The sequence below is a fragment of the Balaenoptera musculus genome, chromosome 16 (genome assembly GCF_009873245.2).
Source record: "Balaenoptera musculus isolate JJ_BM4_2016_0621 chromosome 16, mBalMus1.pri.v3, whole genome shotgun sequence".
NCBI classification, from domain to species: domain Eukaryota; kingdom Metazoa; phylum Chordata; class Mammalia; order Artiodactyla; family Balaenopteridae; genus Balaenoptera; species Balaenoptera musculus.
Window position 1 is genome coordinate 38,837,592 of NC_045800.1, and position 16,544 is coordinate 38,854,135.

At 41.3% G+C, this 16,544-nt stretch overlaps 1 protein-coding gene, 1 long non-coding RNA gene and 1 other non-coding gene across 7 annotated transcripts in view; 2 read left to right on the top strand and 1 right to left on the bottom strand.

Moving 5' to 3' along the window:
- Positions 1-1,662: 1,662 nt before the first annotated feature.
- LOC118882569 lies at positions 1,663-4,314 on the top strand. The gene is made up of 2 exons (XR_005016802.1): positions 1,663-3,255; positions 3,384-4,314. It is a non-coding gene; the product is annotated as an uncharacterized LOC118882569 (long non-coding RNA).
- The window catches only part of PAPSS2 (3'-phosphoadenosine 5'-phosphosulfate synthase 2), a 79,655-nt gene continuing 67,103 nt past the window's right edge, over positions 3,993-16,544 (bottom strand). For 3 of the 5 annotated variants that reach the window (XM_036828484.1, XM_036828486.1, XM_036828485.1), the window contains 5 exons: positions 10,731-10,784; positions 9,426-9,561; positions 7,798-8,066; positions 6,488-6,717; positions 3,993-5,909 (listed from right to left, as the gene is read on the bottom strand). In XM_036828484.1, the coding sequence (XP_036684379.1) occupies positions 5,768-5,909; positions 6,488-6,717; positions 7,798-8,066; positions 9,426-9,561; positions 10,731-10,784 (831 nt within the window). In that variant the 3' untranslated portion in view covers positions 3,993-5,767. The remainder of the gene's footprint in view (positions 5,910-6,487; positions 6,718-7,797; positions 8,067-9,425; positions 9,562-10,730; positions 10,785-16,544) is intronic. The other 2 variants (XM_036828487.1, XM_036828488.1) reach the window with 2 other exon arrangements.
- LOC118883138 lies at positions 11,608-11,734 on the top strand. Its single transcript, XR_005016931.1, has one exon. It is a non-coding gene; the product is annotated as a U6atac minor spliceosomal RNA (small nuclear RNA).

Here is a 16,544-nt window from a genome sequence, read left to right on the forward strand (position 1 = left end):
GATAATGGATTGCTACTTGGTATGCCCAACTCTGCAGCCAGGTGATCACTTTTTAACTTGTAATTTATGTTGTTCCAGATAGTAGGTGTAAAACAAAACAGTGGAGACTGAAGTATAATATGGGTTTTTGTTTTATTTCCAGGAACTACAAGCCCATTCCTCTGATAGGCAGTTAGTGTGAAGGGCTGATCATTCCCATTTCTCTTAGAGTCTAGTCAGGCTGAGTCTGGGCTGTAGCTTTAACAAGATTGAGTAGACCAGGCTTAGCCCAACCCCTACCCTCTCAGGCAGTTAGTTGCCTTTTGATCTTGGCAGTATTTGAGCTGGGAGGGGTTTGGGTGCAGGTTCAGATGTTTGTGGTTTTTCTCCATATTCAGTTCTGACAGGGTTCTGGCAATGCACAAGACTTTGAACCCCTCTTCTGCCATTTTCTCTGAAAAATCCAGGGAAGGGGACTTGTCTAGCCTAGCAGTTTGTTTTTAAATGTGTTTCCAGATTTCAGTCACTATTGTCTGAGTGTTGGCTGAATTCTCCACATGGCTGCAAAGTCTCTCCATCCAAGGCAGGCCTGCTCTTCCACACACCATATCCATTCTCAGGAGTCTACCCTGGTATAAAAAAAAAGGTACCAAGGCTCTCTGCTCATTTCGGAAGGGCTTATTTCTGCCTGGAAGTCAGTTAATGAAGAAGTCCTTGCATCCACTGTTCTTTGCTAGTCTCCTGGAAAAGTATTATTTTTATTTTGTCTGGCCTTTTCTTGTTACTATATGGAAGTGAAAGTCTTTTGCATCCTTCTACATTCTAGCAGAAGAAATTGTGCAGGGATTTATTATAAGTCATGTAAAGTTCATTTTCAGCTTTATAAGTTTCAGTCCCAGTTGTGGAACTCTATGTTAGAGAGTGCGCTAGAGAGCGCGTGCACAGTGTAGCCTTGGGCAAAATCTCTTTACTTTTGTGGGCGTCTGTTCCCTTATCTGTAAATGGAAATCATAATGTGTACCTTCTGTTATTGTTTTAAGAAACATATGAAAATGCCTCGGAAACTAGCAAGTGACTATGTCTGTAGGTCATCACGTCCTTAGAGTCGTCATCTCACGTTTCTGGGCCTCCATTTCCTTATCTGTACAATAATGGAAATGCTGAAATAGATGTGCTTTAAGTTCCCATCCCAGTTTTCACTAAACAGCACACTGATGCAACAGTGGCCGTGTTGAGAGACACGGCCACATCTTGGGGCCTTAGCAATAGCAATACTGACCTGATCATCAGGACTTCTAAACTGGGTGACTTTCTTAGCTACTGATGGGTGTCAGCCTTGGTAAATGGACTTGTTTTTGTTTTTTTTAAATTGGAGTCTTCAAGAATGGAGCCTTTTTTTTTTTTTTTTTGGCTGCATTGGGTCTTCGTTGCTGCGCACAGGCTTTCTCTAGTTGCGGCGAGTGGAGGCTACTCTTTGTTGCGGTGCACGGCCTTCTCATTGCGGTGGCTTCTCTTGTTGCGGAGCATGGGCTCTAGGCACACGAGCTTCAGTGGTTGCAGCACAGGGGCTCAGTAGTTGCGGAGCATGGGATTCAGTAGTTGTGGCATGTGGGCTCAATAGTTGCATCACATGGGCTCTAGAGCACAGGCTCTGTAGTTGGGGCGCACAGGCTTAGTTGCTCCGTGGCATGTGGGATCTTCCCAGACCAGGGATTGAACCCATGTCCCCTGCATTGGCAGACGGATTCTTAACCACTGCACCACCAGGGAAGTCCCTGGACTTGTTTTAATAGGCATAAGTTATGAAACATGCCATTAGGTAGTCATAGACACTTCCAGGTACTTGGTGTTTTTGTTTATTAAATGTGTTTCTTTGGCTCTTTTGAAGCTGTAAGCTTTTTCGTTGGTTGTTTACTTTGAATGTCCAAAGATCTGCTACTTTATATAATTTTTTTTATAATTTGAGGATAGGATTGGGGTACAACCTCTTTAGTGGTTGATGGAATTAATTTCTTCCATAAATGTAGGCTCTTCTTGGTGAATACATTTATAGACGCCAGTCTTTTAACTAGTTTAAAAGACCAGATCAATATTGGAGTTGTTTACATGGAAGTAGGCCATTATTTTTTAAACCTGTGCTGAGCTGAACTTTACCTTTGAACTCTTTATGGAAAACAGGCTTATGCAATAAATATAATCAAGATTTTTCTTTTTACCCATAAGTGTGTTTAATACATTACAGTATGTAAGAGCTTTCACAAACGTTTTATTAAAATAGGTGCAGAGCAGGTTTGAGTTTCTGAAACAAGCCAACCCTATTTAAGAACTTTACCAAAAGTATGTATTATTGCTGCCAACAATTACAAATACATGTTATGACATTTAAAAAGCTGTGCCCCTCTGTTTGTCGCTTATGTATTTGAAGGTAATAAAACTGTATTACTTTTTAAAACATTCTATAATTTAGATTTCTTACTGATTGAGACTGGTCTTTCCTGCAGTTAATCCGAATGAGGAAATCTATGGAAAAGCTAATGGCTTGGCGGGTAGGGGAGGTTACCTCCGTTACTAAAGATAAGCCATTGAAGAACTACAAGACTTACCTACGAAAGGCTTGTTTCTCAGTTTGTCAAGAGTTCTTTGCGTCATCACTCTTTCCTAGCCCCGTAAAAAAAGTATTTTATTTTGTCTAGGTTTTTATCAGACTAAAATGTCCAAGCTCGTCATTGATCCATTTATTTTTAGTAATAATTTCAATAAAATTACAATATAAGCAAAAAAAATAGGCACCTTTGGAGTATTGTATTAGTGAATTGCTTGTATACATCACTTTAATCATTTGGTGAATATGTATGATGAGTGGCCCAATAATAGCTAATATTGACCAAAGAATTAATGCTAGGGAGAAGAAAAAATTAGTGGTTACTCTTTCAATATCTATATAGTTAATTCTTGATAATTTGTGCATTATTGGTAGTGGGATATACATAAATAATAGAAACCTTTATCATTCAAATCTCAAAGGCAAAAGTGTTCTATCAAACCTTCACACATTGTTGATTGCTCTGGTGCTCCTCTAATTTCCTGATTACTTACCTATCAGGAAAGTATATTCACGATCCATGCTAGACCTAAAGTCAGGTAGGTAATAGGAGGAAGATGAGGAAGAAGAAACTAAGATGAACTTGCTGTTCTCAAATCACTGAGATTTGTTTCTTCTTGCAGGGAAGATGGATTGGAAAGGAATCTGTGGCCTGATAAAATGCTGATAGATTTGTAAGTCCACAATTATCTGAATGAGTGATTCACATATGCCATTCGCACCGCCCTGTGCAGTATGGCATACTCCCTTGGCACACTTATATCTTTATGTACTTACACATTCCCTGCTCTACTTTGTCCAGGTGCCAGCAAGTAAGGATCTGGGGAGAAAGAGGAAGTGGGAACAAGTGGCACCTTTGAGCTGGCTATCACACCAGTTTTGTTTGGAGTGAGGACAGGAAACAAAAATTTGCCTTGAAGCCTTCAGGACGGAAGAGAGGCAGGGACTGAAGGAGGGAAACAGCCCCAAAGCTGCAGGCCTGTCTGAAGGCCACTGAAAGTGTGGGTGGAAACAGGTATCCTTTCTGCGTACACCAGTAGCAACTGCTGAGGTGAGTGGAGGCGTGGGAGTTGTGGAAGAAGCACAACTACTTCTAACCCTGCTGGTGAAACTCTGTGGAGGCACTTTGAAGAAAAGGGAACAATAAGTTAGGAAAAATTTTAAAAGTTTGTCAGATCCCAATGCACTGAAATCCTGGGGTGAGGTCCCTGAGGAACTGTAGTGCTTGGCTGAAACCATGTGTCATTCACATCGAGAGCACAGTTTAAAAAATGACAGGAACAAGGGTAAACAGTCTCTTAATTATGGTCTGAAAGAGAGCTGCTGTTCTCTCCAATTATACAAAGTCACAAGGGCTTCAACCAACAGATGTCAACGCACACTTGATACGAGATGCAGGAAAGACTCAGCCTTCATTTTGAGAAATTTATTAAAATAAGAACAAGCATCAGTTGTACATAGAAATAATCATTTGCACTAAGTGGTACTCAAGCAGAAGAGCAGTTTTAAATATATTAAAAAATCACAAAATACATTGGTTAAGGCACCTACATCTTGTCTCATGTTTTCAATAAATATGCTGTTTTTTAAAAAGGCAGTAAGGACCTCTGATTAAATGAATATAGGCACTGTGCTATTAAAGATAGTCATACTTTTTGCTGTGGCCACTGTGATTTATTCTCAAAAGAACTTTCATTAGCTTGGTTTAGCATTTAAAAAAACAAAGCTGAGTATGAAAAAAATCACAGTTTTCTCTTCCAGTCTTAAGTCTCTTCCAGAGAGACCTATGTACAAAAGGTACTATTTCTTCATACATTCCTTAGTAACGAGGAATTATGCAGAAGGTGCAAGACTGCCTCCCAGAAAGTAAAGCCATCAGAGGTTGCATGTTTCAGAACAGCATGAGTCTTTGGGAAAGTATTTTTTTCAACTGCAATAAAATCAGCTGGGTTTAGAAAACTCCAGACCTTACAGCATCCAAGAAGACTGGTAAGTGCCCTCTGTTCAAGGAGTTTTGTTAGGCAGTTGAGGGAAACCAGGTCCAGCTCCTGTGTTGTACAGAGTAGACAAAGCACCAGCCTGGGAGTCAAGGGGCCTGGGTGCTCGTTCAGTGCCACCAGCACTTCCAAAATGCCAATTTGGCACTTTTGTTACAGTGCTCATAGCTCATGAAGCCTGTGCTTGTGCATCGTCTTAGTTTGGTCACCTGTAAGATGAAAAGGTTGGAGCTTCCTGCGTTTTTGTCCGGTTCCAGCAGCTCGCTAGTCTGATGGTCTGAACTGTTTTCGGTCACAGCTGATGCCGCTGCAGGTAATAGGCGCAGCCTCTCCATAGACACAATGACCACAGCAAAGAGGAGAAAAATTAACTCTCCACAACATTGCCAGATTGTTTGAGGCGTGGGTGCAAATCTTTTCATCAAAGCCCTGTATGCTATTTAATTAAAAGACACCGTTTAACTGGAGTTATGTTATTCACAGAAAAATATTAAGACTTCTCTTCTTCTTAGATAATATAACTTCCGTGGCAGAACTAGGTTGCATAGATCTCTGAGATTAACTTCACATTTTCACACATTTGGTTTCTCCAGTCAGGTCATACTTCAGCACCTAAGATACTGGGCAGTAAGGCTGGATACGGGCACGAGGGAAATACTGGCAAGAATCTTGACATGAGCCACTCCTCATTTGGGGTGAGATTTTCTTTTCTTTTTCTTTTTTTGTCAACTGTATAGAAGGAGCTGCCCATCTGATTTCTTTTACTACTGGTATATGACATGGGAGAATGCAGGTTGGCAAGACTTAAGCTGGGAGACATGCTTTACTTTTTGGCAAGTAAACTAGACACATGGTCAAAGCTTTACGAAATCTGGGACCTACTGCTCAGATGCAGTAGAAAATACAACTAAAATTTCATTCTGAAATGATAATATTGCTTTTACCTGCTAAGGTTTGGTCTTCAGTTTTACTTTATACACACACACACACACACACACACACACACGTGTGTGTGTGTGTGTGTATATATATGTTGACTTTAAATTATAGAGAACATTTTTACCTCATTATAAAACATTAACTTTAAAGTCAATCATTGAGAAGCAATTGGATACAAAGCATCTAATCACAAAAATAGAAAAAGAAATCACAGAGCACTTCAGAAAGAAACTCTGGTGCTGAAGGGCATTTAGTTGTTCTTCTCCAGGGACCTGTAATAATCTGTCAGGACTTTCCATGCTTTGGGGGCCATGAAGCCATCTGGGGGATTCTCTCCTTCGCGGGCCAGCTTCCTCATACGAGTTCCTGAGATGAAGTCAAACTCATTGTGCCTGTCAGAGGGTAGCAACAAAGAACTCAGCGTAGGTAAATAACATCTACCTTAAAGATCCCAGGAGGAGGATGGGTTCTGAGACCACATTGTTTTCTTTCTGTAAAATGCTGCATCTTCTAAAATAAGCAATTCACTAAATCTTCAGTAAAGGAACTGGCAGAAGAAAGGGAAGTCATGGCAGCTACCCATTCAATACTGTACACCTACTCAGTTCATGGGAAGCGTCTTCTGTTAGCTCTGCCTACTTGTGTGAGCTCTGAGCGTGGTGCGTGCTCTGTAAATGCTCATTGAAATCTTTTTCTGTGTTTACTTCCTTTCACATAATGTGCCAGGCACTCAGGGCATGCTCAAGGAATGTATGTTAAAAAAGAAATATTCATGGACCATCTGCTATATGCAAGGGGCTGTGCTACAACTTCAGGGGACACGAAATGTGCAAGACCAGGTCTTAGCTTTCAAGGGACTCTCATTCCAATAAGGAGCATGTGGAGATGCACTGGGGAGCTTTCTGAAATTTTGCCTCATCATTCCAGCTGTACAGATGTTGATTTAAAGAATTTTCCTCTGAAAACCTACCTTGCTGGGTCATAGAAGTCCATGGCTTTTTTGGCTTTGTTGTAGGCAGCCACTCGGAATGGAATGATTTCCACAGAGGTGAGGCCAGGGGCCATGGTCAAGACCTTGGCCCCATGAGTAGGTTCATACAGGTCTTTCTTGGTCTCAGGGTGGGGCATTCCTGCAGGGTCCCGGCCCACAATGTAGAAATTGGCCCCTGCAACCATCCGGGACCTGCAGTGCCATTGGACCTAGGAAACATCACAGAAAGGACATGCTGGTCATCACTGGCCAATCCTGTGGGGTCCCTGTTTATGCAGACACCCCTTTATTCTGCTTTGGAAGTAATTCAGCGATGTGGGTCAACTAATAGCTGCAAGGAAGTCAGTGAGGTGTCCAAGACTCCTGCCCTTGTCATCTTTTTGGTTATATTGGGTAGGATATAGGAGCTTTAAAGATAAGACTCCTCCCTCTTAGACCATGAGTTTATATTTCCTAACCTCTCCAGACTAACAGACCAGGAACACTCAGATCGTACTGTTCCACAGAACTATGTGGATTTCACTTCCCAGTTCCTCCCTATTCAAAATAAATCACAGTTTAAGGGAAATTACAAACTCCAATATCTCTTACGATCTGACTGCCAGTAATGAGCTAATTAACCTTCATATGCAGACATTGATTCCATTTCGACACAGCATTGGGATTTCAAAATAAGTTGCCCTCCTTGAGCTCAGATAGAAATATAAAGGATGGGGAAGAGAGCGAGGGGCCTGGAACTTTGATCTGGTTGAAGAGAATTAATTCATTAAACTCAGTTTGGAGCATTCCAAAGGGTTGAGACCTTTTCAATTCATCATAGTTCCTGTAAACTTGTTGAAATCCACTACACTGGTGGTGCAGTGGGACACAGAAAGTCTCTGTTTGATAGGCTCAGTGTGTTATGATGAAAGGGAGACATTAAGGTTTTAAAGACATCTTCTCCCTTCTAATATAGCTCACCGAGCATGGTGAATCACTTAAGAGTGACTGGAACTTCTGATATACTGGGCTAGATACATCTTGCCCTGTAACCCAGGTAAGCTGTATTATCCACCTCGTTCACATACCAACTTCCACAGTCTGAAAGGCAGTGTGTGACAGGTTTGATTTGGTGTTTCTAGCATTTTCACAGATACTATATGGAAACATAATTAAGTTGGATAAAGTGAAGAGACCAGAAGATTTTAGAATCTGCTCATGAAGAAGAATCCCAGAAGCTCACTGGCTCTTCTAAGTAAAATCAGATGCTGTACTCCTGAGTCCCCAGCCCAGCCCGGGGAGCTGCGCACCTCTGTGGGGCCCGCATACAACATGGGCGATGGGAAGATGGCCACGACGGTGGACCTGGGGTCCAGAACCTCCTCCTCGAGCACGGCCGCGTGCTGCTTCATCCGCCAGTCCAGGGGCACGTCGTCATCCTTGGTCCAGCCGCCCAGGGGGTGCAGCAGGAGGACCGGGTGCTGGTAGCCTCTCTCCAGGAGCCGGCGGCGGGTGTCCTGCATCAGCAGAGCGTGGCCGTTGTGGACAGGATTGCGCAACTGGAATGCAAACACTGCATCTGGGAAAGGGAAGCAGAAGCACCAAGGTCAAAGACATGCGCTGTCTGCAAGGACAGAAAGGAGAAGATGCAGCTGTGTTTACTGTTCAGTGAACTTGTTACGTCCACTTGCTTTTAAGGACCGGCTGGAGAATCCACCCGGATCTTTAGGGGTGTTACTCCAAAGGTACCAACCAGTGCCAGACTGCTTAGACAGGAATAGGACACAAAGGTAGGAAGCCCTAAAGGGAGAGCCTGACTCATAAATGAACACATTTGTTGCCAGGACCTTTCCTACAAACCAAGGCTCAGGCAGGGGCCAGTATTAATCAGTCCTCTTGCACCCTGCTCCAGCCTCATTTCCCTGGGAAGTGACTATTGATAAGGAACGTTTTCTGGGGTCTGTGCAAAAGTTTAACAATTTAAAGATATAAAAATATTTCTTCACTTTAGGGAAATCTTCAAAACTACTCCAATTAGTGATGAACTCCTGAGAGCCTTAATTTTTCTTTCTGGTTATGAAATAAATTAATGTATATCCATCATAGAAAACTTAGAAAATACAGAAAAGCCCAAAATAGAATTTAAAAATCATCCATCGGGGCTTCCCTGGTGGCGCAGTGGTTGAGAATCTGCCTGCCAATGCAGGGGACACGGGTTCGAGCCCTGGTCTGGGAAGATCCCACATGCCACGGAGCAGCTGGGCCCGTGAGCCACAGCTATTGAGCCTGCGCGTCTGGAGCCTGTGCTCCGCAACAAGGGAGGCCACGATAGTGAGAGGCCCGCGCACCATGATGAAGAGTGGCCCCTGCTTGCTGCAACTGGAGAAAGACCTCGTGCAGAAACAAAGACCCAACACAACCAAAAATAAATAAATAAATAAATAATAACTTAAAAAAAAAAATCATCCATCATCCTATCATTACTTTTTCTCTCTCTTTTTCAAAATATGTAAAGTGAAAATCTTCCCTTCCCTTTGGTCCCGCTTTACCCCTAGAGGTAGCCACTGTCATCTGCAGTTTGGTGCACATGCTGCCAGAGATTTCTGCTACACACAGAAGTAGGTTTGAGTTTTTAAAGCAATTATTACATTTTATTTTGTTTTCCAGAATTATTCTATAATACCGTCTGCAGTTTGCTTTTTTTACTTAATAGATATATTTGGGGTATCTTTCTGGATCAGTGCATATTTTTAACTACTGCATAATATTGCTGTAGTTCAACTTTATAAGGTGTTTCCATATCAACAGACATATCAATAGATGATAAAAGTTTTCAGCTTTTCAAAACTATAAACATGCTGTTTGCTGATAATCCTTAATTCTGTAAGCAGAGGAGGGTTAGGAGTATTAACAAATGCCGTAGAGCCAGGCTACGTACCAGCATTCATTTCTTTACATTTCTGTTTGAGCTCCAGAGGTGTCAGGCGGTATTGGTCCAACCCATCATTCCACCGTATTCTCTCCAGCACCTGAAGGTCACCACCAACCAGCCAATCCCCACTTTCCATCACCATCTAGAAAGACCGTTATTAAAGTTGTTAGTGATTAATACTGTTTTCCATTTTATCTAAAAATTTTTCTTCTTCTGAACCAATCTTGGCTTACTTGAAGAACTGCCTTCAGTTCTTCAACATTTCAAGCACAATATTTATCAAAATTGTTGGTCTCTCAAATCCTTTATTACTCTTAAAAATTATTGAGGACCTGCAAAGAGCTTTTGTTTATATTGGTTATATCTATAATTTTCTGTATTAGAAATTAAAACTTAATTCCTTTTAAAATATTTATTGACTTAAAACTAACAATAAAATATTTATTATTTATTAAATATTAACATAAATATTTTATTTTTTACTGAAAAATATTTTCCAAAAACATGAGAGAAAAATGGCATTGTTTTACATGTTTGCAAATCTCTTCATTATCTGACTTAATAGAAGGCAGCTGGATTCTCATATCTACTTTTGCATTTATTCTGTGGCAATATGTTATTTTGCCTGAAATATGTAAAGAAAATTCAACTACAGATAGGTAGTTGGAAAAGGGAAGAGTATCTGAATAGCCTTTTTCTATCATGTGGATATTCTTCTTTGATATAAGATTAAATAACCTAATTTAAAAATCAGCAACTTTAATAGACATTTCTCCAAATATGATGTACAAATGGCCAACCCAACAGGGATATGAAAAGATGTTCAACATCACTAATCACTGGAGAAGTGCAACCTCACACCCATTAGGATGGCTACTATCAAAACCAGAAAATAACAAGTGTGGGCAAGGATGTGGAGAACCCCCTCGTGTACTGTTGGTGGGACTGTAAAATGGTGCAACAGTATGGAGTTTTTTCAAAAAATTAAAAATACAACTACCACCTGATCCAATAATCCCATTTCTGTGTATATATCCAAAAGAATTAAAAGCAATGTCTCACAGAGATTTGCACAACCATATTCACAGCAGCACTATTCACAATAGCTAAAAGGTGGAAGAAACCCAAATATGTATTGAAAGATGAATGGATGAACAATGAATGTGAATGATATACATACAATGGAATATTATTCAGCCTTCACAACAAAGGAAATCCAGCCAGAGACTACAAGGGGGATGAAACTTGAAAACATTATGCTAAGTGAAAAAGCCATTCACAAAAAGATAAATACTGTATTTTTCCACTTACATGGGTATCTAAAGTAGTCAACTTCATAGAAAATAGAATGGTTGATACCAGGGTCTGGGGAAGGGAAAGAGTTGTTGTTTAATAGGTATGGAGTTTCAGATTTTCAAGATGAAAAGGTTTTGGAGATCTGTTTCACAACAATGTAAATATACTTAACACTACTGAATAGTACACTTAAAAATGGATAAAATGGTAAATTTTATGTTACATGTTTTTTACCTAAATAAGTAAATAGATAGATGGTAGATAGATAGATGATAGATGACAAGACTCATTTTTCACTGAGGTCACTATAAATACTCTACTTTTCGATACCCAGTCTCAGTTGAAAAAGTGACTTCAGGAAAGGGTGGGTAAGGAACAGAACATGGAGACTTTTAGAAAGAACCATCTATACATTGTCCCACACTTCAGATGGCCCAACTCTGGCGTCTTCAACTGTGCCCCTTCTGTCAGGGCAAGGAAACCCTGGTGGGCAGGCCCACCTGAAGTCCGCATTTACTCTCCACCATGAGATGTGTACCTGGGACATTCAGCCTGGGGTGCCCACAGGCAGACCCAGAGGGCCTCCACGGCATGGGGCAAGGCCAAGCATAGAAAGAGAAGGAAGGGTTGGCTGCAGGCCAAGAGCCAACTGTCCACACACTACCATGTTCTGGTACAGAACCGAGAAGCCTAAATTTGAACCTGGCCTTCCAGATTGTGATCAAGGCATATTGCCAAAGTAGAAAGACAAAACATATTTAAGTTTATTAGATAAGTAACTTTTAAATATGGTATCGGGCTTCAGCTCATATTGTTACCCTGGGTCGCACAAATATTAGGTGTGAACCTGGTGTGAAGAATGGTCAAAGTAATGAAAAAGAAAGGCCTGACAGTGTTTGATGAAAGGAGAGGGTTAGCACTTTCCTTGACAAGGATGGATGGAAGAGGCCCCAGGCCTGACAACACACATATGGGTAATGCATTGCCACCTACTTTGTGACATCTAACCATGGTTTTTATGTTGTACATCTGAAACTTATACATTGTTATGTGTTCGTATTATCTCATCCTGAACAAAGAAAAACATGACAACCTTTTATTTTTTCTATAAACTTAAATATGTTCCATATGACGCTGCAGTGCAACAAGTTACGACTGAGAGCAGGTGTCTCTCCTCAGTCATTGAGACAAACATTACAGAAAGTCTTACTTCTCAGTCAAATCATAGTTGTGCAGTCATTCCCCTGATCAAATTCCATAACTGCCTTTTGCAGTGTCCAAGGACAGTGTGACCAGCCTGTAATGTCGGCAGAAAAGAGGGAGGCAAGAAAAGGGGAGAGAAAGCTGATTGATTTATGACACCAATTCAGAAGACATCAAGGTGGTGATGGTATACCCCTGATTCAATTTCCTGTCATGGCCAGATGTTGGAGTTTACAATGACTTGCATTCCAGAGGTTTTCAGGGAATGGGAGGTTGGGCTAGAGCCAGGGTTCTCAACAGAGGGCGATTTTGCCTCTCCTGGCGACATCTCACTATCTGAAGACAATTGTGATCATCACAACTGGAGTGGGGAAGGGTGTGTTATTGGCATCTAGTGATTAGAGGCCAGGAATGCTTCTCAATATCCTACATTGCACAGGACAGCCCCCGAAACAAAGGAAGCCCTGGGTAGAGAAAGGATGATTTGCAAGGGATTTGCTTGTTTTTTCATGGCCCCCCTTCTAAACTCTATGCTCAGGAAAATCACTTAACAAGAATATTGTCAAATACCCATACCTAGACATTTACTTTCTCCTCATTGCTTAAACTGCAGATAAAATTTTGAGTTACCCCAAATCCCTGGGCATGCAGTAACTCATTCTGGGCACTAGGGGTCCACCCTCTATTGTTCTATTGGCAAAGGCAATATTGAACCTGTTTCATTCACCATCCAGCCTAAAAATATATCCGGAGAACAATGCTGAAACTATGCTTTTGGCATTTCTGGGATCAGGAGGGACAGAGAGCATCTCTGTCCCCAAGGTGGCTCAACTGTCCCCAGAACTGTGGTCCAGCTATCAGGAAGGGAGGTCCAGTGGCTCTAATTTCCAAGGGCTTTGTGGCCCGTAAGTCCCCACTTCCTTCCAAGCCTCCTGCTAAAGGCAGGTGTGGGACCACAGCTAGAGTTTGCAGAACTGGACACACAGGTGTGAGGAACAGGCTTTAAGGGAGTCTAGTGAAGCAGCGAAAGAGGAACTGGGCTTGGAATCACAGACAACAGGAATGCAAAAAGGAGAGAGGATGAGCTCAAACACTAGGATGAAGACTAAGAAAGCTATGGTGAACAGGCTGAAAGAGGGCAAGGAAAGGAAGAGCGGAAATGAACAACCTGGAGAGGAAGAGGGGACGTGCACATCAGAAGGAGAGGAGCAGCTGAGGGTGGGAAGGTGTAACAGAGAAAGTGAGGAGGCAGGAGTGGAAGGAACAGTGTCCTAGGCTGAGGGACTAGCATGTGCAAAAGTGTGACAGAGGATGATATAATGACCAGCTGAGATGCTGGAGGGGACTGTCTTGGGCGGTGGTGGTTAGAGGTGGTAAGGTGAAGTCATAGCTTTATGTGAGCTCCCAAATAAAGCTTGAACGGTCCACTCTAGCTGAAGAATGGAGAGGGGCTTCGAGGGGAGTAGGGTAAGAGACAGGGAAGAAATTAAGTGCCCTGGCCCAAGGTGCAACAGAAGTGAACAACTTCAAGCAGTACCTAGGAGGCAGAACTGTTGGGACTTGGTGATTGAATGGACAAGGGAGAAGAAAGAAGGAAGAATGACGTCCAGTGTGGTATATATGTACAATGGAGTATTAGTCATAAGAATGAAATAATGCCATTTGCAGCAACATGGATGGACCTAGAGATTATCCTACTAAGTGAAGTAAGAGAGAGAAAGACAAGTATCATATGATATCACTTATATGTGGAATCTTTAAAAAAATGATACAAATGAACTTATTCACAAAACAGAAAGACTCACAGACTTAGAAAACAACCTTATGGTTACCAAAGGGCAAAGGTGGCAAGAGGAGGGGTAATTTAGGAGATTGGGATTAACACATACACACTGCTATATATAAAATAGGTAATCAACAAGGACCTACTGTATAGTACAGGGAACTCTACTCAATACTCTGTAATAACCTATATGGGAAAATAATATGAAAAAGAATAGACACATGCATAACTGAATCACTTTGCTGTACACCTGAAACTAACACAACATTGTACATCGACTATACTCCAATATAAAATAAACGTTTTTTTTAAAAAAGAAATAATGCCATTTGCAGCGACATGGATGAACCCAGAGATTATCATACTAAGTGAAGTAAGTCAGAGAAAGACAAAGATGATATCACTCATTTGTGGAATCTAAAAAATATACAAATGAACTTATTTACAAAACAGAAACAGACTCACAGACATAGAAAACAAACTTATGGTTACCAGGGGGGAAGTGGGGGGGGAGGGATAAATCAGGAGTATGGGATTAACAGAAACACACTACTATATATAAAATAGATAAACAACAAGGATTTACTGTATAGCACGGGGAACTATATTCAATATCTTGTAATAACCTCTAATGGAAAAGAATACACACACACGTATAACTGAATCACTTTGCTGTACACCTGAAACACAATATTATAAATCAAGTATACTTCAATTTAAAAAATAAAATAATACTTTGAAAATAACACAGAAAATATATATTTTTTCAGAATGCCAGGAGATGTACACTCAAAACTGAGGAAATTCATTATGGAAAATAAATGTTGTTGATCTTATGATAAAAAAAGAAAAGAAAAAAAGAATGACATCTAGGTTTTGGGCATGGGCCACTGTTTGGATGGCGGAGCTGTTCACGGAGGTGGGGGACACAGGAGGGGGACAAGGCTGGGGTGAAGTTGCCCATGGTGAGTGCGAGATGCTTGCAGGATATATCCAGGTGGAGCACACAAGAAACAGCTGCGGATAATTATCTACTGCCATGGTTCTCAACCTTCGCAGTACATTAAAATCACAGGGAGCTTCAAAACACACAACACCCAGAACTGAGCCCAAGCCAATTAAATCAAAGTCTGTGAGGGAGAGATCCGGTCATGGGAAATTTTTAAAGCTCCCCAGGTGATTCTGTTGCTCCAGCTAACGATGTGGTCTTCATTGCAGGGCTAAAGGATATAGACACTCTCATTCCTATCCTTCATTGGGAAGTCATACTCTCTTCTCTTGGTTTCTAAATCTGTAAAATGGGAGTAATGATTCTTAGGTGCTTCACAGGAACATTGTGAGAAATAATTACCATTTGAAAAAGCTTTGAGATCCATGGACGAAAGGCAACATTAAGCATTATTTTTACGAGTTTCACCTGCTTCTCTCCTCATGCTCGCATCTGTGACACGTCACGTGGTTCCATATTAGTGAAAGAGAGGGTTGGGAGGATTTGAATGGAAGGTCAGGGTAACTGCAGTGAGGGGCTATGCAACAGAGGCAGACCGTTTCCTTGGTGACTCTGACCATTTTCCATGCAAATATAACTCCCAGTGCCACATGGAAACACAAGAAGGCCCATAATTACTTTTGGAAGAAATTACTGTTGGAAGGTTTGGGGTTCTAAAACCAAAACACCATGTTTAAGTTTTACTGTGAATTTCAAGGTGCTAAAAAATGTACAGTGAAGACAGTTCCTTTCCCATAAACACACCTTCAGTGCTCCAAGTGTAGCTTATACAGGGTGAGTGGTTTTCTCTCTGGTTATCCATGGCCCATTTCTCACCATTAGCTCACTGGGAATGTTTACAGAGTCCTTCTAATGACCTAATGCTACAGTCACTGACTATATTTTCAAGGCCACAAATCACACCACCACTCTTCCTGCCATCTAAAAAAATTCTGACCTCCAACTGCCAGCACATGATGCAAGACAAGATAAAAATAATTGCTTAAGGGCTTCCTTAGATTTTTTTTTTTCTTTTAGTGCTAACCATGTATATGTGGATGTTAGGCCCAAAGAGTGGAAATATCTGAGCTGGCATGAAGAAAGGCCACTATTCTTTAGGTCACTGAGTGCAGATAAGAGCCCAAACCTAAAGGATTATGATCAGAAAAGGAATGAGACAAAGATATAATTAAGGCTCGGAACACAATTCCTCAAATAGCTATTGTCCAGTAACTTCAAGGCCTGTCTCCCAGCCTCTTGGAGAGAAAATGTTCAGATGGCTCTGAGCTTATCTGCAGGGTGGCTAGTTGTGTCCAATAAATGAAAAGCTGCTTTGCTCCCCCACTGACCTCTTGTGTTCCACCAGGGGCCTTGCAAAAGCCCTCCCTACTCTGCAACATTTCACAACTGAAAAAAACAAAACAAAACCAAAGGGAAGTTTGTCTGACAGATTTGAACAGGTTTATTCAAACATCCATTGTGTACGGTCACGGAGCTGGAAGAGATCTCAGTTACTGAGTCTGGCCCCCTCCTTTTATAAATGAAGAAACTGAGGACAAGAGAGAGGACGTGCCTTGTCCAACCACAAGGCTTTTTAGAGTCTCCTGGGTCTCAGATGGTTCCCTATTACCTTTGAACTTTCTGAAAGTTAGATACTCCAGCTAGGGAATCACTAGTATATGTCTTTTTAAATTTCAACCCTAATGCTCTAATCTCGGATAAGGGATTGCTTTTGCATTCATTTTCACATATTTTTCTTTATGGGAAATGAACCACACCCAGCAATTCCACTCCCTGCAATCCCACCCTGTCACCAACAACAATTAGAAGCTGTGAAGGAGGCTGAGGAGTTTTA